The 24,247-nt window shown below is 46.9% G+C and overlaps 2 protein-coding genes across 3 annotated transcripts in view; one reads left to right on the top strand and one right to left on the bottom strand.

Annotated features, from left to right (window-relative positions):
• Positions 1 to 3,783: 3,783 nt before the first annotated feature.
• On the bottom strand, positions 3,784 to 5,770 carry SIX6 (SIX homeobox 6). Of its 2 annotated transcripts, XM_069016049.1 has the most exons (3): positions 5,752 to 5,770; positions 5,131 to 5,716; positions 3,784 to 3,952 (listed from the first exon to the last, which is right to left on the bottom strand). In XM_069016049.1, the coding sequence occupies exons 2-3, from the start codon at positions 5,700 to 5,702 to the stop codon at positions 3,784 to 3,786; spliced, it is 741 nt and encodes a 246-aa protein (XP_068872150.1). In that variant the 5' UTR covers positions 5,703 to 5,716; positions 5,752 to 5,770. The 2 variants fall into 2 exon arrangements, with proteins under 2 accessions (XP_068872150.1, XP_068872149.1); XM_069016048.1 differs by lacking the exon at positions 5,752 to 5,770 and having other exon boundaries at positions 5,131 to 5,702.
• An 8,018-nt stretch (positions 5,771 to 13,788) lies between these two features.
• Positions 13,789 to 24,247, top strand: part of C5H14orf39 (chromosome 5 C14orf39 homolog) — a 29,165-nt gene continuing 18,706 nt past the window's right edge. The window contains exons 1-5 of the mRNA XM_069016052.1: positions 13,789 to 13,846; positions 16,794 to 16,850; positions 17,171 to 17,227; positions 20,170 to 20,296; positions 23,915 to 24,004. Coding sequence (XP_068872153.1) covers positions 16,802 to 16,850; positions 17,171 to 17,227; positions 20,170 to 20,296; positions 23,915 to 24,004 — 323 coding nt within the window. The 5' untranslated portion in view covers positions 13,789 to 13,846; positions 16,794 to 16,801. The remainder of the gene's footprint in view (positions 13,847 to 16,793; positions 16,851 to 17,170; positions 17,228 to 20,169; positions 20,297 to 23,914; positions 24,005 to 24,247) is intronic.

Genomic DNA, 24,247 nt, shown 5'->3' on the forward strand with positions numbered 1-24,247 from the left:
CTTCCTACATCTCCCACCACCCAGCTCCAGGCCAGCAAGCCAAAGCTGACCCTTTGTACAGGAGCCCTCCCAGCCAAGAGAAGTGCTGGCAGCAGTGCAATATTTGACAGATTTCCAGACACCTCCCTTTTTCTGTTCTGCAAAGAGAACACTGTGGTTAGAAAAGGGGCAAAAGGCAGTGGCAGAACAAATAGGGAACAGTCCCTTTTGTGGGACTGGGCTGTGGGATAGGGATGGGATGAGCACTCTGCAAGGCTTGTGCAAAGTGGAGCATGAGGATGGGCATACAGGGAGCACCCGCATGGGCCAGGCAGCAGCTGGGGCAGTACCCTCGGCCTGGAGAGGCCAGTGTGGTTTTTCCAAGGCTCTTGCATCCCCCAGCCCTCCCTGCACCCCAGTTTCCACTGCAAGCAGCAGCAGTCCTCCTCTGCAGTGTGGGACTGGGACAATGCTGCCTGGAAAAGTGGGCCTTCTGTCCCCAGCTGCACTGGGGCCAGGCTCTCTCCCCAGCCTGCAAGCCTTTGCTTTTTCCTTTTTTGTTGCTGTTGCAAGGAGTTTTTTCTGTTTTTTTTTCTTTTCTTTTTTTTTTTTTTTTTTGCCCTTGCAAAATCAATTTACGGACAGCTCACTCATTTTTCCCCTTGCAAACTTATTAGGTATTCAGCCCCGGCGAGCACTCGTAAGCATCCTTTGTCCCAGGGAGGGCTGGAGACCCCTTCATTAGCAGTGATTACTCTGAGCAGTTTGACAGCCTCCCAGCCCGCTTACAAGACTTTCCCATTCAGCCCTGCCCGGGGCTGCCCCGCTTCTCAAAAGAAACGGAAATATTCAAACGTTTCTCCCCCCTTCCCAGCTGAAGAGAGGAAAAGCTGTTTCTCTTCTCCGCCTTCCCCATTCACTTCACTTTTGATACAATATTTTCCTTCTTTGTTAAACCGGAGAGAGAGGGGTCAAGGCAGACTTTTTTAGTGACCCTTTTGGGAGCGTTTTGTTTAGTGTAAATACAAGCTCCTTCACTCTTACCCGTTTATAATTATTATTATTTTTAAAGCAACCAGAGGCTCAGGAGGGCGACGGCTTGGGCTGATCTTTGGGGTAAAAAAAAATGCTGAAAATGCCAGGGGAGAGGCATTCACTTTCAATAAGGGAAGGAAAAGGGCGGAAGGAAAAAAAAAACAACGGGGGGACGGGGTGGGGAAACCGCGGTTTTTTATTTTGGGTCTTTTCGGTCTAACCAAAGGCGCCGGCGCAGCCCCGCGGCCCCGGCCCCTGCGGAGCTCCGGAGGGGAAGAGCGGAGCTGGGAGACGCTCGGTTCTCCCGTTCTCCCACAGGAAGCAAGGCCGGGCAGCGGGGCTCCCCCGTGCTCCTTCCCCCGCCCCGGCCACTCTTTCGGAAGAGGTTGGTTTGTGCTTTCGCCGCCAGCATCCGCGGGAGAGTCCCTCCACTGCCCACTCGGGGAGATCCCGCATCCTTCATGACGCTCAAACCCTTTGTCGAAAGAGACAGTATTAACCCGCTGCCTATTGTCCAAATTCCAGGTGTTTTTTAGTTGGAAAGAAATCCCACTTTACGAGACGCTGAGCGCTCCGCTCTCATTTTATATCTTTCCGAAAGCTTTAATTCCCCACAATAAGCGCTGCTACTCTGCCCGGAGAAGCCGACGGAGAAATTGAATCCGATTCGCCGATTCCCGGGGAAGAAAAGAAATAAAGGAAGAACACGGTGTGTTCCAGCAGATTCCGTTTTGAGGGAGAACAGCGCTCTTGCTCCCAAAACAACCTCGTGGGTGGGAAGCGAACCCCAAACCCAAGGTAAAACCCCAGCCTCATTTGACGCTAGAACAGCAAAACCGGGCTGTTCTTGCACGGCTTAAATCCGATAGAGTTCAGGAGGCAATAAAGCTCAGGGTTTGGGGTCCAAAGTGTGCCCCGGACCCTCCCGCAGGTGGGTACTCCAAAGGCAGGTGGAGACCCGGACTCTGCCCTCGCTCCCCGCCCTTCGATCCGACACTTCCGCACTCCTAAAATGTCGATTATCTGCCCGTTACACCCCACCAGGGAGAGAGCTGCCTGTAAACTGACTTGGAAAAAAAACCAGCTAAAAAATTCCTGCTACCTGGCCCATCCCTGGAACAGTCTGAAAGGAAAACCAAGGCACATGCATTTGGGGACGGAACGCAGATTCGGGCATCGGCGGTATAAACGCCTTGAATCCAGGTTATAAATTCGAACTTAGGCAAAGAGGGAAAGGTCACTGCCGAGACGGGAATATACCTCCCGATAAAAGGCAGCAGGACCGAATTAAACTATCACGGAGCTGAAATGCCCCTGTGCCCCACCCCCGGCCGCTGCCCTTGCAGGCAGCCAGACCCGAGCGGGAGCCGGGCATCTCCCGCTCCCAGCGGCGCCCGGCTTTCCCCGGTGCCAGGCTTCGGCTGCTAAATAAAACGAACCGAGCAATCAGCTTACCGGGGAGGCATCTCTCTGAGGACAGGGAAGTAAACGCGATGAGACCGAGAAGACAAAAAAAGCACAGCTCAGGCGATTTAAAGATCAATGTCAAATTGTATAATATGAAATCCTTCTGCTGGGGAAAAAAGCTTAGCACGCTCCTTTGGACCTGGCGTTTGGTCTCCTCCAGCAAAACCGGCGCAAAACAAAGCGAAGGAGGCGGATGGTGGGGACAGCCCCTGGCACATCGCGATTTGGGGTAATTTCGCCCCCGTTATGGCCTTTCACTGGCATGGAGAACTGTTCGTTCCCCATCTTCTCCTTGCCTTTGCCAGGTGAGGGACGGAACTTAATTTCCCCGGCTGGGCTGTGCCCCGACCGTTTCTCTCCATAATAGTAATTTTTTCTTTTTTTTTTTTTTTTTCCTCGTCCCTCTCAGAAAATTCGCCTCCGATAATCCCCAAAGCTTCAGCCCTTGGGAGAGAAGAAGCTGCGGCGATGCTGCCTCCTTCCCTTCCTCGGGCACCCGCATCCCCCGCCAGCCCCGTTCCCGCTCCTTTCGCCTCATCCCGGCTCCTCCCGGCTCCCTGCCTGGCAAAGACATCACCCCCGGTCCCGGGGACTCGCTAGTTCGGTTTCTGCCGAGCTGCTGCTGAAATACCCGTGGCCTCGGAGATCTGCTCTGCGTAAACTGGCTGGCTTGAGACCGACACCGTCATTTCAAAGCAGATGCGAGGGTCGTTCACCAAATATTTTATTATGGTTTTAGGCTGCTTCATACAGTTTCGTCCTGCACATGCTCTACAAGTCACCTGTGCACATAGAGAACAAGCCAAAAATAATAATAATTAATAATAATAATAGAAAAAAATCTACCATAGCAATCCCTTAAATAAGTAAATAAACATTATATATATATATAAAAAACCCTTTAAAGTAAAGCAAAACCCAACCAGAAGAACTGCGTCTGTTCAACATGAAACAACCCTGCGGGATAAGGGCAGGGGCTCAGACATTTTGCAACTTGGCATTCGGTTTTTTGACGATTTTTTTTTTTTTTTTTTACGTTTTCTGGGCTTTATTTAATTCTTTCTTTTTAGGCATCAATTCTGCAAATCCTTAGAAATAAAGGCGACAACGATTTTAATGATGTTTTTTAATGCAGTCTGCTGCAGGGCTGGGAGGGAGGCGCGGGCCGGCGGCCGCGGGGAGCGCCCCGTACCCCGCGTTCGGCGCCCGCGCCGGGCACTGCCAGCCCCGCTGCTCTGGCCGTGTCGGCAGGCACCGGTGAGCCGGGCCTCCCGCTCGCCCCGGTTTGCCATGGCGGTGGTGTCAGATGTCACATTCACTGTCGCTGGATGTGATGGAGATGGCGGAGGTGGCCGCTTTGCTGGAGAGGCTGGCTGCGGGGCTGGAGGCGGCCCCCACCGCCTCCCCGCCGCTCTCCTCCTCCGCTTGCAGCGAGCGCACCGAGCCCTGCGTTAGGACCTGCTGCTGTAGCCTGCAAGGAAGCGGCACACACTGCATCACCGCCCGCCCTCCGCACCCCGGCACCCGCATGAGTCCCCTGTGTCCCCCCCAGGGGCTCCCCCGACCGGCACCCCCACGCCGCTGCCCCCGACCTCCAGCTCTCACCGGTCATACCAGCGACAGCAGAGAGGAGAAGCTGGGTGGGCACCCAGTTCCTCAGCTCTGTCTGACAAACCGAGTGCTCACCCCAGGGTCAGCCCTGCTCCTCGGCTGGCACACCCAGGGGAAGGCTGTCCCCCTCCTCCGTAACCTGCCCCCAAACCGGGCCTCATCTCAGGGGTTAGTAATTCCCTGCAGCACCTCCCGGGCGGCGTCTCCCCTCCAGTAGGCCTTACATCTTCCCTCAGCCAATAAAAAAGAGCTCCGGGTGACAGTACCCACGTCCCCGACGTGCGACAGCCAGGCTGAGGGGTGACAAGGGGAATTTACCCCGCCCCGGGATCCTGGAGAGGAGATAACGGGGGAACTCTGCTCCTTCCCCTTCTTGCCGGGGAGTCTGCTTGTGTCACTAGCGTTGGGCTAACATTCCTCATTTAGAGCCGTGATTTTGTTTTCTAACATATTTTATAAAAAAATTTTATATATATATATATATATATATATATAGTATTTCTATTATATATTTATGTATGTAAAATAGAAATAAGAACAATATCCCAAGGAATGCTCCCGGATAGCTCCAGCGGAGGAGCAGGGCACGGCGGCTGGGGCACGGCCCGCAGAGGGCATGGCTGGCTCTTCTCAGGACGGACATATCTCAAACCAGTATTTATATGTCCGGGCAAAACTTTGAAGGGGGTTTGTCTCCGCTCGGCCCCTGAACACGGCCCGTCTGCCACCAGCTCCAGCCGGGGGCTCCAGGCGGCCCCTCTCCGGCTCCCCCTGTCCCACTCCCCCACAGGGCAGCCAAGAGGGAGCCCAGGGCGGGGATCCTCCCCTATTAAAACGAAGTCATTAAAAAGCCTTAGTGTTTTCCCGCTGCTTCTGCTTTATCTCGCTGCATTTCCCGGGGAGAAATCTCCCGGGCTCGTTTCCCCATCCTCTGCCGGCAGTCTCGCACCGCCTCCCCGCAGCCTTCGGCCTCGGTGGGCGGGGGCGAAGCCTCCCTAAGGGGGAACCTGTGTCCCGACGGGACGGGCAGCACCTTACCTGTTCTTAGCGGCTGCTGCCCTGTCCCTTTGCCTGCGGTTTTTGAACCAGTTGCCCACTTGCGTGGGGGTAAGTCCCGTGGCCTGAGCCAGTTCCCGCTTTTTGCTGGGGTTGGGGTAAGGGTCCTGCAGGTACCACTCCCGCAGTAAATGCCTCGTCCGCTCCTTGAAGCAATGTGTCTTCTGCTCGCCGTCCCAGATGGTGCGGGGCAGCGGGAACTTCTTCCTCACCCGGTACTTGTCCACCGGCCCCAGGGGTCGGCCCCGCAGCTTCTCCGCCTCCTGGTAGTGCGCTTCCAGCCAGAGGGCTTGCAGTTTGGCGTGGGACTCCTTGGTGAACTTGTGATTCTCCAGGATGTGGTAGAGCTCCCGGTAGTTCCCCGTGTGGAAGGCCACGATGGCCCGGGCTCTCAGCACCGACTCGTTCTTATTGAGCGCCTCGCAGGCCGCGGGGGCCACGGGCAGGGACCAGAGGAAGCGCCCCAGGCGCTCGATATCCCCGCTCTCCTCCAGGGTCTCGCATACCCCGGCCACCTGCTGCGGGCTGAAATTGAGGATGGGCAGCTGGAACATGGAGGCGGCGCCGGGCTCCGCTCCGCGCTCCGCGCACCCCCGGCGATGCCCGCCGCCACCGCGCACAGCCCCGCGGCGGGGAAGGGGCAGCGGCCCCGGGGCCGCCCCTCGCTCCGCTGCTGCCTCTGCCGGAGCCGGCGGAGCTGCCGCGGGAGGGACGGCGGAGGGCGGAGAGGAGATGAGAACCGCTCGGCAGCTCCGGCGACTGGGGGCGGTGGGCAGGGGCGAGGCGGAGAAGGATGGAGCGGGGAGGGAGGGTGGGCGGGGGGGAGGGAAGGAAGGGGAAAAAAAAAAAAAAAGGAGGAAAAAAAGAGAAGAAGAAAAAAAGGAAAGCAGAAAAGGCACAAGGGCAGCTCCGCGCCGCCGCCGCGCTGCTGCGGGAGAGGCTGATTTGCTGCGGGCTCGGCAGATTGGCTCCCGGGTTTCCATGGCGGGGCTGCCACTCACTGTCAGCCGCTGCCAATCACGGAGGAAGGCCCTGCACCGCCCCGCTCCCCGCCCCGCTCCCCGCCCCGCTACGCGCGGCGCCCCGGCCGCTCCCCGGGGACCGCGACCCCGCCGCCCTGTCCCGCCGACCCGGGCAGGGCAGAGCCGCCCGCCCGGCCCAGGGAAGGCAGGCTGCGGGGCGGGAAGGGGACTCCCGCTGCAGGGTGCTGTCGGCAGGTTGGAGGGAGTGGTCCCAGCGATAGGGCGGCCGGGACCCCCACACTCTCCCCGGTAAAGCTGTGGGGTCCGGCACGGTGATGCTCGCAACAGAGCTCCGCGCACCCGCGGGCGGAGAGGGGAATAAGGCAGAGCTGATAAATCAGATAAAAAAACTGCCTGTATAACGGTGACCGTGAAGCTGGGAGTGTCACTGACAATGGATGCAGCGGGAGGACCTCAGGAACAGCAGAGATTTAGGGAAAAACTCTCCCCGTTCTCTCTGTAGATGACTTCCCATCTCTGATAAGACGAGGAATTATCTGCAAAGAGCCCAGCGCCCTTCCCCGTTCAACCAAAGCTTTTTTTTTTTTTTTTTTAACATTTAAACCCTTATTGTTTTCGGCTGAATAGTCCTGAAAAGACGCCGAGAATAGTCGCGAGGAGTGAGAAGTCATTTGTAGGTCAGGAAAGCGACTTAAAGCAGATTTCGGGAATCTTTTGAAATATTGATCACCTCGCAGTAATCATTCTCCGCGGGTTTTTTCCCCCCTCGGTGCCCCGAGAGAGCGACCGCAGGGCTGGGTGCGAGGTGAGCCCCGGCCGCCCCTTCGGAGGAGGGGGACCAACTCCAGACGTCTCGAACTGGCATGAAATCACTTTCTGAGCTGCGAGGATACGATTTATTTTCTGTAGAGAACGGGAGGATGATCAAGAAGCCACTCTTCTACATATAGCTGCCCAGTGGCAATTTCTTCCCGGGAATATTAGGGGCTATGCTAGGAAAGGCAGCATATATTTTGAATTAAGCTCAATATGTTCTCCCTTCTGCTCTTTGCAATGTATTTTTTTCTAGAATGCTTGTCAAAAAAATCCCTTCTTAATTTGATCTCTTGTTGTTGTCTCTTCCCCCCCCCCTTATTCTTTTTTTCCCTCTATTGTTTTTGTTTTCCTTTCTTCCCTTCTTTAAGAAAGCTCCTTTGCTAGTTGCTTGTAGACCGAAATTAAACAGATTTGCATTTTCTCCAATCATTTCTCCGCAGAAATGGAGCTGGACTGAGGCTCGCCGTCTTTTCTTTAGTATCAAGTACAATTTGTCTTTTGCTTGTGAAGATTTGGTAAATCAGAAGGCAGATAGATAGCGCAGATGGTCGGAGGTGTCGGGTCAGATTATGGTACGCCTCAGTACAGTGCTAAGCTCATTCTGACGGAAAACCCTGATATTATTTTCACAGATCTACACAGTTCACTTGAAAAAAACCCTTCGAGCCATTTACATCATTTATGTGAGGCTCACAGCTAGCGGGATGGAAAAGCTTTCAATACTGCTCATTTTCATAAAACCCGACAGAGCTGGGGAGACATAAAAGCGCACACAAAACTCACGAGTTCAGAGACACTTCATAGAAACTTAAAAAAAAATAAAAGGGGAGACTTTTCGGCTTCACCTTTACTCAGGTTTAGTTTGCCGATCTGCTTAGGGGGAAAAAAAAGGGAGAAAAAATTAGAGAAGAGGAGAATATAATCTATAAATATTGCCGAGAGTCCTCTTCCAGCCTTCCATCCCACCACTGTCTTCTCCGTTAGGGAAAAACAATATTTTGACGCAGTCAACGAAAGATCCCAAATAACCTTTTAGGGCAGGAATTTACAAAGCCTCCAGACCTCCTCGGTATGAGCATCGGGCTTCCCCAGCGAGCGGGTGAGAAGGCGGCGACCTCGGCGGCTCCGCGAGCGTCCCCGCGGGCAGGAGCTGCCCCGCCGCCCCCCAGCCCACCGAGCCCCTGGCAGCGTCCCGGGACGGGGCTGATGGAGGAAAAACCTCTGCTGGGAGAGATGTAGAAGGGTAGAAAGCCTGTGTTAATGGGTAGCTAGTTTAGAACGGCTAGATGAGGATGGTGATGATGAAGATGATTACTAATATTACTGAAGGTGTCTTTTTTTTTTTTTTTTTCTATTTTTTAAAATCATGCACATGATCTGGCGAGGGAGTTACTGGGCTGCAGCCTAATGACCATGAACAGAGTGAGACAGGCTCCATAATGAAAGCCAGGACTGTAGGCTAAAGAAATGAATCCTCATTAAGAGCAGCTCGCAGGGGCGAGGGGCTGTCCCCCAGGTCCCCAGCCTTTGTTCCCCAGAAACCGGCCCGGATGGGGCGATGCTGGCAGCACTGCTGGGAGGGAAGAGGAAGAGAAAGAAAAGAGACACTGAAATGGACCCAGGAACTTTGTGTTAACCATTTAAAGGGTGACCCAAAGAGGGAAGCCAGCCCAGCCCCTGTTCTCCAGCTGGGTACAATGGGTTCTGTTTTGGGGAAGTGGCACAGTCCGGTGTCCCTGTTTGGGGAAGATTCTTGGGGCTCCTTGCTTTGAGCTACCAGGGCCGAGAGAGATCAGCTTCCAGGGGGCCCCCGCATCCCTTTCCCAGACCCCAGGGAATTTTATCTATGGCCGGGACCCTGGCAGGTTCGCCGCTGCCCCGCCGCTCCGCAAGAACTCTACCGCCGGACCGGGCAGGGCCGGGCTTTGCCTCCGGAGCGCGACCCGCAGCGATCGCAGCGACCCCAGAGGCGACCCCATCCCCGTGGGACGCGGTGCCTCATCCGGGAAAGCCGAGATTCCTGTGGTGCACAAGCTCCTGGCTCAGCCCCCATGTCTTACTAGAGCTGGGGGCGAGCCTGGGGATGCACTTGGCTTCATTTCGGCCCTTTCCCCCCATCTTCTTTCCCCCTTCCTCCCCCCCCCATATAATAGAAACCCTGCTCCTGACATAATAGCCGGCAAAGATAACTACCTTTATTTGGGTGACAGCCTTGACCCTTGCCACAGGTAGAGTGGGGAGTTAATGCTGCAGAGACGAACCCACTGGAGAGCAAGAAATAAAATTGTACGTGAAAAAATATTTATCAAAAATATGACCAGACATCTGTAGCATCTCAGCGGCCTGCATGGACACGGTGTTCTGGCCTCAGGACAGGACATATTCCCCTCTCCTCAGAGCCTTAAAGCAAAAATATGCTGAGCAACATATCTATACACCTTCGTATAAGGATTTGCCAGCTATGCTGGGTCCTAGAATCTCAGTCGCTGGGGATTATTTATCTAGACGGAGCTTCCAAACGCAGCAGAGGTGTGAATACATTTTTTAAGCACTTGATTGGCGTTAAGTAGTGTATTAAAAAATACCCTTGGGAAGGAGAAGCCTCACTTTAAAGTCTCGGTAGGATTGTCAGAGATGTTGGAGTTCATTAAGGGATGCTGACCGGCAGAACCGGAGCGCAGGCAGTCCCTCGGGCGGGTATCTGGGAAACCAGCCGGGATTTTCCGGCCTTGGATGGGTCTCGGCAGGATCCGGCCTGGTGCCGTGGAGCGCTGCGGGACGGGCGGGGCTGGAGCGGGCACTGGGAAGCGGGGAGGTTCCCTGTCCTCCCCCGGCTGGCTCTTACCCCGCTCGCTCGGAGCAGGCGGGGGAATGCTCAGCCCGAGGACAGTGCCCGCTGCCGCGGATAGAAAAGGTTACTGGAAATGTCAGCTCCCCTCGGGGAGGGGGGATGGGGTTTTCGGGAGCGTTTCCCACCGAGCCATCCGGGAGCTTTGATGGAGGGAGGATCTCAAGCTCAGGATGCTGTAGTGGGGGATGCTCGGTAGGGAAACGACCTGTGTTCTGATGTGTTTCACGTGCCTTATTATTTTTAAGAGTGTCATAACTGTTGAAATAACAGCTATCAATCGTTCCATTCCTTCCTGAAAATGAAGTTACATTTGAAGCTGTAATCTGCTTAATATTAGAGAGAGTGAGCAGGTTGGATCCTCACTTAAGGTCCTGATACCTGTTGAAAGCACTGAAGTCCCTAAAATGCTGTTGGAGAGGGAGAGATGTTCACCCACTTTCTACTCTCACACTGTATATTCATTAAATCTTTGTCCTTCTGTGTATTATTTAAGTTACTTGTCAAACGAAGTATCAGGCCATGGCTGGCATACCTGATGTTAAAATAAAGACGTACTGAAAACTCAAAAAATCTAAATTATTTTGAGATTGGTAAGCAAAGACGTTCCTTGTACAGGGCCCTGGTCAAGACCATGGCTGCAGACAGAAAGGATCTACCGCCCAAGATTTATCTTTAATTTTATTTAGGGTGTAGCTATGAACCTGGTTGTAAAGTCTGAAATCCTTTGGGATTTGTTTGGCTGCTGCCTTCACCTGCAGGTAAATACACACACTGCCAAATCTCCTTCTACAACGAGATGTTCCTGTACAATCTTCAATCTGCTTCCATCAGGATTTTCACTGAAAATTTCAGCAAAAGCAACAAAATCCCAAAGTATTCAAATAAATAGAAAATTTTTTGATTGATCGTGTTTTTCTCCCCCATTAAGTCTCCTCTCCTCTCCTCTCCTCTCCTCTCCTCTCCTCTCCTCTCCTCTCCTCTCCTCTCCTCTCCTCTCCTCTCCTCTCCTCTCCTCTCCTCTCCTCTCCTCTCCTCTCCTCTCCTCTCCTCTCCTCTCCTCTCCTCTCCTCTCCTCTCCTCTCCTCTCCTCTCCTCTCCTCTCCTCTCCTCTCCTCTCCTCTCCTCTCCTCTCCTCTCCTCTCCTCTCCTCTCCTCTCCTCTCCTCTCCTCTCCTCTCCTCTCCTCTCCCATTCAAGTCCTTTAAATATTACGACTTCTCCCAGGATGGGAAAGAGGGTTGCCACAAAAACACTTATTTAGCAGAAATCAGGAATGAGGACAATTCGCGGGTTTGGGAGAGGTAAAGAACCACAGTCAGATACCCTGAGATGTCTGAATGTTTCTGGGGCTGAGTCTGGGAGAAATCCAGTGTCCCGGCTAGCCTGAGCGCTGGCACTGAGCTGGACTCCAGCCCTTCCTGGAGGTGACTCGCTGCGGTTGAAGGCTGCTCAGGAATTGGAGTCCCTCTTTTCTTGTCAGGGAGCTCCTCCACAGCTTTGGGTACCATGTGGGAGTCAGGCACCACCCCGGGCTTGGAAACAGGATTGGGGCCACGGCTGAAGGTGAGCATCTGCCTGGGCTACAGCATTACAGCTTCAAGGAGCCAGTTTATCCCGGAGCAGCTTCATAAGGACAGGAACCTTCCGTCCCTTTTCCCAATAAATCAGGCAGCGACATCCCCCTGCTTTCTTCTGGGGTTATTTGGCCGGGTGCCTCCAGAGACCTTCCCAAACTCGATCACAGATGCTGCTAGGGGCACGGGGTGCCCTGTCCTCTCTGCGGGGAAGATCCTGGGTTTCTTTGCCATCTCCATCAGCTGGAAGAGCCGCAGTCAGGACTGGGGGGAGCTGCCAGAACACAGGAGAGGGGCATGGAGCTCAACAAGAGGCAGCACCGTGGCCCTCCGCTAACAGGATGATGGGCTTGGGCATCTCCCAGCAGTGGGGAGAGGGTCTGGGAGCCTTTTCTGAGCCCTGAGTTGACCACGTCTCTTTTCAGAGTAATGCAACCCATTAATCATTGATTAGAGATGATAATATGAATGAGCCCTTCCTGCTTGCCATTGGTAATGAAAGTGGGTTTTTGTGGCTTTGGAGTTAGCTGGGTTTTTTTTTTCAGAGGGATTCTGTTGGGAAGCAGGAGAAAACAAACAAGACAGAACCAGTGGGATACAAAGTTCCTCTTTCTGCAGCTTCTGAAGGTGGTTTTTTGGTGGGTGCAGAGTGATAAACTCGGGTTGGGAGTCCTTATAATAAATAGATGGGTGAAGGAGCTCCCTGGCCCTGCCAAGGCCCGGTGGGAAAGGCCGTAGGACATGAACAGGACAGGAATTAACCGGGAAATCCCTACCGGCTTTCCCCAAAGCCTGTTGAACTGACTGACCACCTTCCGGGTGAACTGGGGTCCTTGGATCTGTGGGAACTTCAGCCTCCCTTGGCACCGCTACTTAAATTACTGGGACACGGGGAGGTGTTAATGAGCATCATTGAAGTTACCTGCTATTCTGCTGTTAAATTCCCATTCCGAGAAGTTTTGAGGGTCTTTAAGGAATTGCTTAAGGCAGGATAAAGCTTTGAAGCTATTTCTCCTTGGGAAAGCATTTAAGGTTTTGGGAAGACGGAGTAGCAAACGCAGGGCCCCAGGGGCATCTAGGAATTCGAGTATCCCTAGGGAGCAGGGCAACGAGGCGGCTTTCACCCTCCGGGACAGGCAGGGAGATGGGTGGGAGATGTTCCTGGAAAGGACAGAGCCTCACCACCAGCGGGGTGCACGGAGCAGAGGCCGCAGACATCTGGCTTCCAAAAGAACATGTCTCTTTCCATATCCCTCTCTTTTTCTATTTCCCTTCTTCGTGTCTGACCTGAAACCAGGTAGGTCAGCTATTTCTCTTTGAAGCTGTATTTCTTGTTGGTTGAATTGACTGTTCTGAAAGCAGCATCGCATCTGACTGACAACTGGGCTGCAGTTGGCAGAGTTTTCTGTGTGTCTCTCTCTTCAGTCCTGTTTCTATTTCTCTGTCCTTTCTTCTTTTATCGGCTGATCTTTTTTTCCCCCCTCCAGCTTGTGCCCCTCCGCCCAACTTATTTTCCTTTGCTTATTGATAATCTTAGATCCATCCTCTGCTTCAGTAATCTCAATAGGGAGGAAAAAACAACTAAGCGTGGAGGGAAGCATTTTCTAGTTTCTCGCACGCCCGGGCTATGCATTTTTGCCTTGTAATGCCGCACTTCCATAAACAAACAAACGCACACAATTTTGTGAGCACAACTTGTGTTGAGGCGAGCGGCGGCATACCGCAGCATCCTTAGTGTGAAACAGCGCTCCGGGATGAGAAAGGAGCTGCTTTAATGCCTTTTTAAACTATCTGAGGGCCGGGCCTGTGAGGGATTGAGGGAAGGAGGATTTAGGCTGATTTCCACCAGCTGGGTCAGCAACACGAGTGGAACGTGGAGGGTTGGATAAAGCATGTTACGTTTTGCCGCTCCTTATTTTTGTGTCACATCCCAGAGCGTGTATGTGTGTAATTAATCCCCAGTAGGTTTCCAGGCGATGTCCCGTTCTAGCGGCGCTGCCTCCTCTCCCCGCCCGGCCACCGCCCGCCTGCGCGCTGCCCCCGGTAGATGGAGCATCCTCATCGCTTTTCGCCCGAAGCCCTCAGAAATGTTGGTCTTTCCCTCATAAGTCCCACTGTTCAGGCAAACGGGCAGTTTGGGGGGCACGCGCGCCCCGCCGATGTGCCCTGAGGGAGCGGAGCGCCGCGGCCGCTGGCGATGAGCCCGCCCGGCCGGGCGCTGCGGTTCCGCTGGGTGAACGGGCTCAGCCCCTTCTCCCGGCCGCTGAACCTGCTCCGGGCTTGCCCGACCACCCCAGCTCCCACCACCCCCGGCACGGAGCGCGGCGGGCAGGGGGCACCTGCCGCCCTCTCCGCACCCTTCGGCGGGGCTGAGGTGCCCCGGAACGCGGGGGCTGCCCCGCGGGGCGTGGCCGGCGCTGAGGGGCAGCGTCCGGGCGTGAGCGGGGCTATGGTCCCTTCGCCTGACGTCTTTGGGTGAGTCTCTGGACGGCTCCTCGCCCTTTCCCTTCTGGCAGCGCCCGAGACCATGCGAGGCCGCCACGTTCTGGTCGCTTTCCCCGTGCTGATGGCCCCCCAAAGGCAGAGGGTCCCCTGAGCACCCCGGCCCCGCTCTCCGCCCTCAGGGGACTCGCCCCCTGTTTCTCACGCCGCCATTTTGTGGCGCTCCTCCGCAGCCCCTGTGGTGCCCCGCAGGATGGGGGTTTCCCCCCAGTTTTTTCTCTTTTGACAAAAATAATTTTAATTTTTAAATCCCAGGACTTTAGGGAATATCCTAAAAATCCAGCAGCAAAATCCTTTTGTTTGGTATGTGCCGGACTAAGTAAAATGTGGCAATCCAGTGGGTGCTTGGTTCAGGTCTCCTCACGGGGTTCAGTTCTCCTCATGGGTTTCCTAAAGCGGTGTGGTAAAAGAAGGGCAGAGGAGCGTAAACAACACGAGGAGAGGCACATTTTTATTTTATCAACAGAGATAAAAAGTCACGAAATGTAAGCTCTTCTAAATTTCAGGAAGATTCAAACAACCTTTACAGTCATAAACAGTAATGAATGGCACTGGAGAAGCACAGGTTTGCTCTCAAAGGAGCCTCGCTAAATTAAAAATTATTCATACAGAGCCAACTGAAATGAGTACTGTTTCACAGCCTACAACTGGTAGAATCGAGATGTGGATTTTAAGGAAGATATTTACCTCAGAGGTTATGGGTATTTTCCACCTTTTAATGAAGAACGTGGCTGTTGCCAGACGGGTTATGGAGAAATGGCATTATTAATGTTAGTGCTGTAATGGCTTGAGACCACATCAGGCAGTTTGCTTGTGGGTTCTGCACCCAAGACAATCTTCTAATATATGAAACTTTATTGCCATGATTGAATTCCATATAATTGCATTAATGCCGTGCAAAAATGCAAAATACATAATAATACTTTTCTCCTGGCAGCATTTTGAATACTCCCATTAGAAAGAATAGATGCAGTCTGAAGCTGGTTTACCCAGTCGCATGTGTTACATATTTCTCTTTAACAAAAATATCAGGCACTCAGGAGAATTTCCTCTGAATTTGTCATCCTGAGTTGGCTAATGGTTTGATGCTACTTTTCTGCAGTATGTCCAAGAATCAGTCTTTGCTACAGTCATATCCCGGAAGACATCAGATATCCAAAGTTTGTCGCAGGCTAGTGTTACCTACTGTTTTTAAAACCTGCAAACACTGTATTTATTACCAGTGCCATTGAGTCTCTCAGCCCTTTCTACTAGTGACACCTGTATCCTCTTAATTCACAGCACAGAAAAGCATTTGACATTTGCAGTTACACTACTTCATTTTAACAATACTAGAATAACGAGTAGTTTACATATGCATGCTTTCAGAAGCACTATTTTCTGCAACTTTACCCTTTTCATAAGTTTTATTGCAAAACTACAGTAAAAAAAATAAACACTTTCGTTCTCCCTACAAAAGCATTAGTACTCTTCTACAAAAATATTCAAAAGGTAAAATTATTTGTATTTTTATGTGATTATATAATAGTCTCTATCTTAATAATATACATCTATACAGTCTGCTCTATTGAGGAACTTTGTGTTGCAGTTTATAAAACAATAAATAAAATGTATTTGCCCCAATATCTTGCAGTTTTTATGGGAAGTTTCAGAAAACCAGCTAATAAACACTGTTAAACTCTTTCTCGAGAACAGCTTTTTAATACATGCTCCCAACGATTTGTTTTTTTAATCAGAAGGAATTACTTTGGATTTTCTTTCACATGATGGGAAAGCAAAAATATTCTGCCTTGATCTGTGGCTTGAGGTGGTATTTCCTAGTATTTTTCTTAGTATTTTCAGAAGATTTTTTATTTGCAATCTTAAGTGTTTCCAGGCACTAGGAACTAGGATTTCAATCTTTTAAATACATTTGGTAAAACTATTATCTCTTTCTCAGAGTTTTTATCACAGCCTGTGGTAATCCAGTCACTTGGATTAGGTGTTCTGATCCTCCCTTAACTATAAGACAAATTCATTTCTGTCAGACACCCAGTGTTTTAAACCCTGCCTCCACCCCCTCCCGCTCCCACAGCCTCAGTGCTGCAGGATGTAGCCTTAATGCCACTTTAGTTAAATTCTGCAGTTGTTTTCTATTCCACTTTATCCTGGATTAGGATCTCATCCTCATCCCCAATTTGTCCTGGCTTTGCTTCTCTCACAGTGTGCTGGGGAAGCCACTGTGGGACAGTTAAAGTCCAGATAACTTCGCTCGCTGTTAATGCACCTGAGCTAACGAGCGGTGTCCAGAGCGTTCTGATATACGGTGCTTGCATCCCTTTTAGAGATCTCCATCATCCCCCATCTCTTTAAAAACCCGTAACTGAATTTCTGCACATAGCAGCATGATATAAACAGAAGAAAGAATTTATAACAATCCGTTTTCCATTTTATGAGAATTGTGTCTTTAATCACACTTAGCATTTATACCCCCTTGATTTAAATGGACGTGGTGGTTGTACGAGAGGAGTGTGCAGAGTGCTCAAGGAACTTTTCCATCAGCAGCCCTGCAGTCCATAGGCTTAGTAACCAGCTGGAGTACACGCTATGCATTTTGTACACAAACATCTCTCCTTGCATTCTTCGTGCCTTCTGAGAACATTAAGCCTCTCTAACAGAACTGCTCCAGGAGCAACGCTTTACCTAAATTATAAATCTCCTTTATTCCGAACGGTGGTTTAGACTCTTACAAGTCCCTTACTACCATGAATGAGAAATTTGGTTCCACTAAAGTGGTTTAGATAGTAATTCAAATGCAGTTAAAACTACTTTTCTCCCTTTTATGTTAAAATGTGTGGCATTGTCTTGCAATTTTGGCTCGTTTATTGTATCAACAGAGCTTTTGACTGTGTAAATCCTTGAATTGCATTTTATTTTGTAGTCTAAACAATGACTGACAAGGTTTCGATCAACTTGGATGAAATTCTGGTCAAACTTGGTAGGTCATTATACCATACATTTTTAATTAACAACTACTTATGCACTGCATACAGTGATATTTTCTGCTTTAAACAGTTATGTTAACTTCAAATAAATGTGTAATAATTAAGCTTTTGTTCTTTCCCTACATATTGTTTTGTTAGCTGGGAGGTTGTGGAGGGGGGTACTAACAGCTATTTAATAGTAAAATTGCTCTTTAGATATTTTGCTAAAATACTTGTTTATCAGAGTTTGTGCAATTAATGCTGCACAGCATATGTTGTTTCACAGCTCCATTCATATATATGTATATAACAAAGGGTTAATTTTCTTCTTCAGCTTTCCAGGTAGAAAAAACTCGCTATGCTAAGGAACATGTGGATCATCAGATAAATTGTGAGTAGTGATAAATTACCGTTTTATTGGATGCTGAACACTGATTTTGTTTCATTAGTCCTGGGACATGTTCTGTGTCTCAGGGGCGGAAGCAGGATAAACAGTGGAAGCTGTCCCGTGTCCTGCTCTCACCCTGCCTCATCTTTAGCCATCAATACTTGCTCATTCTCCCCAGCAGACTTTGCTTTTGCTCACGACTTTTAGCTGAGGCTGTTCAGCTGCCTCATGGACAGCCAGTTTCATGCTGCGCCATTTCCTGCTCTGACTCTGCAGCTCCTCACAGTCACTGGCAGCCCTTTGATTCAGCTGTGCTTGCTCAATACATCTGCCACTTGCCTCCCTTTATTTCTTCATGGTTTTTGTTCTGTCCAGATTTGGACCTCTGCCTCACTGCTTCTTCTCTCTTTCTGTTTTCTTAAAATAATGAAAGTTCTCTCAGTTGCTACTACGTACTCAAGCCTGGTTCTTCTATTTTTGCAATCAAGGAGCTGGTTACTTTATTTGAAATTCAAAACGGTAAACCCATAGAGAAAGTCTTGCTCTGCATCAAATTTGTTCTCCCCTGGGGCTTACAGATAACACAATATTATGGACTTACATCTGGACTGATTTTTTTAACCATGCTGCTATGTGGAATCACTCATGAGAATGTCTGAAGAATAGTTTCTCTACCACAAACAATCTGAGAACATCTGTGCTCGCCACTGGTACTTCATAGGTAGATATTCAAGCACATAACCTCCAGGAAAAAAAAAAAAAAAACAAAAAGAGAAAATTCTGGTCTAATTGGTGTTCTTTTTGATTCTAACATTTCTAATAATCTTCACTGATACGTCCAAGCAAGTACTTATTCATTAAGAAGATTATCACAATTAAATTGAAGCATCTTAAACATGAAAACATCTGTAACTCTAAATCTGGCACACCTTGGATTCTGGTTTAACTCTCCAGTCACACAACTGAACCTTAGAGATGAGGCTTTGCATAACATTTATGCAGGCTTAGGGTAAATGAGCACGCTCTTAGGGAAAATCCAAAGGCTGTGTAGTAACATGGCATAGCTGCTTTTGTGTTCAGTTCAGAGATACCTCAATGTGTGTAAACACACAGCCAACACTCAGGCTTTTAGCAGTTTGGGTTAAGTCTTTCAAAAACTTAGCAAAAAACAGTAACACAGATGTAATTTTGTCTGTGTGTATTACTTGGCAGATGAACAGCTGTAGCATTCAGCCTTGGACTTTTGGTGTGAGATTCATCAGGCTATTTGGCTACAGTCTCTTTCTTACCAGTGGAGGGAAATAGGCACTTTTAGAGTGTGATTTATCTTATCCTGAAGAAACAGTTTAAAGTGAGTTAGATAAAGTAAACTTTAAAAATGTCACTTGTCTCTGCCGGGTGTTGCTGCAGCCGTGGGTGTGTTGCTCTGAAGCAGGTCTCTTCACTAACATTGGGTGAGATGGATCTCACCCAGGTCCTTGTGAAAGCAAAGGGGGAGTTGAACAGCTCACAGAAGTGCTTCTCTGTAAAAAATGCTGAACGAGATGTTAAGCGTATATTTTGTTAATAGTGTTACGTTATATTTTGGTAAATCTCAATAAGTCTTCTACAGGATTTTGCCACGTTCAGCTGTTTATTTACAGAAATGAAGCTATGTCAGTTGTCCAATACTTATACTTCATGCTAAGTAAAGGCAAGTTACTGACTTTAGACATTGAAAATATTAAGGGACTGAAGATAACCCAAGGATGATTCAGGATAACCCAAGATACTAAATTACATTGAGAATTTTTTGCTTTTCACTGACTGACATTTCTCTGTGAGAAGTGGTTTATTTTCTGCTATAAATGCAGATGCTGTTGAAAATGAATATACAGCAAGTAGTGCAAAACCAGAGCCAAACTTCAGGATGAACTGAAGTTCCAGAGCAGCAATTCCAACAACTCAAGACCCATCTTGCATCACTCAGATGCTCTTCCCATTTGAGTAGATGAGAAGGGCAGGATGTAATTGACTTCTCTGTAGGGCCACATACTCTGGCATTTAGTGCTTCAGGGCAGCACTGATAGCAAGGGATGATTTAGCCTTGATCAATCTGAAATCTTGCATTAAAAAAAATAATTTAAAAATGCAGAGAAAAAATATTCAGCAAGTTTTGCTTATTGCATTGCAAGGTGAGCATGCATGATAGCTCTCACTGCTTTTACTTGTGAAGAGAACACTGATCATGTTCAACATGGGTTCTCCCCTAACTACTCATTCAGAAAGTGTTATCAGCTGTCTGCTGTCAGAAGAGGCAGAATTAAGAGTTTGCCTTAAGAATCTCCACAAATATCATAGTCCTTGAGAACCTGTCATTACAATGCACTTTTTAATTAATTAACCTTTGTCCTGTATTAATTTATCATACATTATACATTCCTACATTGAGTAAAATTCCTTTTTAATTTTTCTCTTTCTGTTTTCCACTAATTGCTTATATGCCTATAGTGATGTTTTTATTTTTCCTTTATTGTAGCAACTTTCCCAGTCAGAACATTTGACTTTCTGGGCTTCTGCAAAAGAATACAAATGTTTGAAAGAGTATCCTGGTTCTGGCTAGAGAGTGAGTGAGCAGTGCATGTTTTGGAGTGTTTCAGTGGGAGCACTGAACTGGGGAATACCACTAATAGTTACTTCAGTTCTAGAAGGACTGGGATTCAGAAACAGCACAAATGATGTCAGTCTCACAATATTAGATGATCATTAAGGTACCATGCAGCTGAAAATCCCTATGTTTTAACTCCCTTTGTTGTTACTTTTTCTTATTTGCAGGCTGTCCACTCACCTTGCATTATGGAGTTTAAGTTTTTTGGAAGGAATTTTTAATCATTCTGAATGTAGGCTTTTTATTTCATGGATTTGTTGAAAATGCATGGATACAATTATTTATTTTTTAATTTCAGCGTACACTGCAAAAATCACAGAAAAAAAGAATCGGATTGCTTGGTTGGAGGAAAATATAAAAAACAGCAATGAGGCACTTGCTGATTTGCAAAAGCAGAATGAGAACTGCAAGAAGAACTGTGATGTGTAAGTATGGAAGAGCCTGAACTCTCAGTTGTGGCTGGCATTAAGGAAGCCAGTGAGGAAACGAAGGAAAAATATGTGTGGGTTTGTTCTGACAGCAGTGATGTTAAGGAAAATTTTAGTATTCTCCTGGTTTTTTTAAACTGGAAATCTGTAGGTATAAAAATTACAGTATTACCCATCCCCTGAGGAAGAATTATAGAAAAGCAAACTACATTTAATTTTGGGTTGGTTTTTTATTAAAATCCCCAGTTTTCAGAAGATCACAGGTACTATCTTTGCAGCATGCTAAAGTATTCATGTAGTAAGGTAATAGAAGCATAATTTTTCTACACTTGGAGGCATCTGAGTTTTGTCAAATTTGACCAATATTAAGAATACTTTTAAAAAAAGACTTCCTAAAATTGAACATCTTTCTAGTCTTTGTTCACAACATGTTTCATGTTACTTTTTGTTCTATACATATTTTCACACAAGATGTGCCATAACTGCCTCTACACACGTGTGTGTGTACTTCTGCTGGCAGATTCTAGTATCAGTTTTGCTCCAGAAGGCAAAATTTGTCTTCTGGGTACAATCTTTTGATGAATGCAATGGGCTGTCATTCACAGTTTTCCTTACATAAATGTTTGTATCAGATAATTAGTTCAAGTTTTAAATGCTGATCATTTTTGGATCTTAGTAATCAGAAACTTTTTAAAAGAAAATTCAGCTACAAGGAGTTTTTTCTTCCTGACACGTAATTTTTAAAAATTAAAACCTCAGTTGTTTGCAAAGGTAGCTAAAAAGGCAAATCTATATTTGACAATACAGCGAGTTTGTCCCAGGTGATAAAATCCATCACAGTGTTCCATTTCTCCAGAATCTGACTAGTTCCTCAGCAGCTGGAGTGATGATTTGTTGGCAAATTCTGTTTTGTTTTCTTACAATTCTATACCTAAAGGTAAATACGTCAATAAAAATCTCTATGACATACATTTGAAATTTTTTTTACAATGTGAATGGGGAGTGTGGGTGTTTCTAAGAAAAAAAAAGGGAAGTAAAGATGGCATTGGGGTCCTTTCTAGGTTTATTTTGAACTCTCAGAAAGAAAAAGAAAGAATGGAATCATTAGTGAATAAGGTGGGTGAGGTGGCTAGCTTATTTGAATAAATTGCCATTCAATACTGATTTGTAGCTTTACCGTTAAAAGAGTTGGGAAAAGATCTGACCTTGGTAAAAAAATTCTATTTTTCCATTACATTAAGTTCTTGCCTCCAATATAGTATAAAATGAACGCTTATGTAAGTTTATGAAACTATCCACACTGCTTCCTTTGATATCTTTTTGAAGCTGCAAATCTGTTTGCAAATGATAAACTGTTAAGTGATGCAAATGAAGAAGTAAAAAATTAAGGGTAGAACTAAGGATCTGATCTAAATTTTAATCATTGAATTCAATGGGTTTTGGCTCAAGTCCTACAAAGAATAATTAATGGCATTAGTGTAAAGAGACTGAAAATGAGAAGTGACTCATTAATGAATGCATGTATTCATAGAAGGACAATGCTTGCAGAAGAGTAGAGACTTTGTGTCTTAAATTATTGGAAATGTCATTTAACGACAGACTGAAAACTGTAATAAACAAGCCCTGGCTATAAGATCAGACAATTAGAGCACTTACACAGTAGAATCACCCCAAACTTCTAAAATTTATTCTAGTTGACACTCCATCTATACTGGACATGATTCTAATGTTGGTTTTGTAAATTCAGATACTGTTTTGGAGTCACAATCACCCTCACAGCTGACTAATTGCCAGTGATAGAGCTCAATAGAGCTCTCAAAGAAACAACGTTTTGTCTGGGTTATGAGACATCATGAGTATATTGAAGCAGATTTGAAGACTTTGAACAAAATACAAGGTTCTTATATTCAACAAGTCTAGAGAAAATATGATATATGGGACAGATGTATTGGGATAATACTGTGCTTTCTAAAGAAATCCATCTTGGTCTAGGTAAAAAAGACCTGAAGACAGAAAATGGCCCAAATGAAACATATATTTTCAGACAAGTGATGACATTTTGCTAATATTTAGTTTCTTGAAGGATTCAAACTAGAAATGTTGATCCCAGAGCAGTAAGAAGTAGTGAAATGCTGCTGATGGAATCTATTCCAATTTTATTGTTTCTCTTACAGTTTTAAAATTTGGATGCAAGGATGGTGGGATTTCATGGAAGTAGAAAGAAGATAATTTAAAAAAAAGCCACATGAACTCAGAATGTTGTTAGTTAGGAAAAGAAATTCTTGTCTTGTCCCACTAGCCAAACTGCAGGATAATTCTATTGCTTTGAGTAGTGTGGATAAAGATCTTTTTTATACTCTGGCTGATGAAAGGAAGGACAAATAATTGTGATGGCTATCAAGGAGATCCATGAAACAGTGATGCATTTAGCAAACTAGTAAATGTGCTGCTTGAATCCTGCATATCTGGCTGTATTCACAAACCAGTGTTCTTGTCCTACGTTTTTCCGTGTCCACAGAATAGATGTGAACAAAAAATGTAACTTGCAACATGGCTTGTACTCTGATTAATAGAATCTCTGTGAATTTTGAATCTGTTTTTTTTTCCTCCAAAGAGAGTCATGAAGTTTTCTGAGTAAAAGAACATTACAGTGTCTGGTGTGCAAGTGTGTTTTTATATAATTATGTTGCTTTCTGCTTTTAAAAAAATCTGACCCTTTTGAAATTCAGCTTTCTGCAGAATTTGCAGTAGATAAGGTGAAATAACATTCTGTAGTTCTACTTTTAATCACCAGTGGTGTCCAACAGTTTGTGCCAGGAGTGCTGGATGGTTCATGCATCTTAATTCCTTTTTTTTTTCCAGACAGGATGCTTTCTTTTCAAAACCTTTTAAATATGCCTGTCCTAAAGATTACATCTTGAAAATTTCACTTGAATCAGAAGGTCTATCTGCCTGTTTTTCTTGTATTCCCATATCCAAGGCAGAGGTATCTCTAATGCCTGGATGCTGAGAAAGTTCTGCTATTTCAGTAGTCATAAGTATTCTGTGAAGCTGCTCTGCTCTCAGAACCATCTGCAGCATCCTGCTGTAGAAAAAATAATTTTGATGCTTTTCTGAGCAGGACTTGCTTAGCAAATGGAGGAAATTCTGAGTTTGTAAGTGCTGCTTGCATTTAGGTATGAGATGGGTGCTGGTGATACTGGTGGGAATGAAGTTGTGGCTGTCTCCAACAAGAAGATTCAACATATCTAAAGTATTTACTGGTGGTGGTGTGTTGAGGACCTAATATGTGGATTTAGATGCTTCATTACTTAGCATTAGCTCCAAAAACTTGTGACATTCATTCCATTAATTCCTTAAAAAGTGCTTTGTAATCTTTCTTAGTTCTAAATATAATATATAGTTTCCTGAATTTGCTGCTTTAAAATATTAACAAAAAAAATGTATGCCTGCAACAGATTTCTGTACTAAACCCATTTATGTTTAACTTTCAAAAAATTAATAAATCATTTGTTCTAGTAAGCTAGCTAAAGTAACTTGGTGTCTTCTTTTCTAAATTTTTTTTACTAAGAAAGACCACTAATATACCTTTGTTTTTGTTTACTTTGTCCACAGCTGGAAGCCCACCTATGCAATTCTTAAAAAGCATGAAGAATATTTGAAAAATGAAATTAAAGCTTTAGAGGAAGCTACAGAAAATGAGAGGTATCTATGATCACATGAGATGAGGTTTCCAGCAGTAGTACTGACGAAACTGACTAAACTGATCAGCAGAACTAGTGCTGTCTGCATTAAAAAATTGTTGCAAATTTTCGGTTTGTAGTCACTTATAAATGACTGAATAATTAAAAGAATTTTTGTTTACATTACTATGAGATCATATGTTATTTTGTAGCTGCCAATAAAATACGATAAAATATGAATTCTTGAAATTCAGTTGCTTCCCAA

The sequence above is a fragment of the Aphelocoma coerulescens genome, chromosome 5 (genome assembly GCF_041296385.1).
Source record: "Aphelocoma coerulescens isolate FSJ_1873_10779 chromosome 5, UR_Acoe_1.0, whole genome shotgun sequence".
In the NCBI taxonomy this organism is placed as follows: Eukaryota; Metazoa; Chordata; class Aves; order Passeriformes; family Corvidae; genus Aphelocoma; species Aphelocoma coerulescens.

What these genes read in the sequence shown, in the direction of transcription:
- SIX6 (XM_069016049.1), bottom strand. Translation starts at nt 5,702, where the DNA reads ATGTTCCAGCTGCCCATCCTCAATTTCAGCCCGCAGCAGGTGGCCGGG. An exon ending in GCAGCAGCCGCTAAGAACAG is followed by an intron (nt 3,953 to 5,130) that starts GTAAGGTGCTGC and finishes GCTTCCTTGCAG; the next exon opens with GCTACAGCAGCAGGTCCTAA.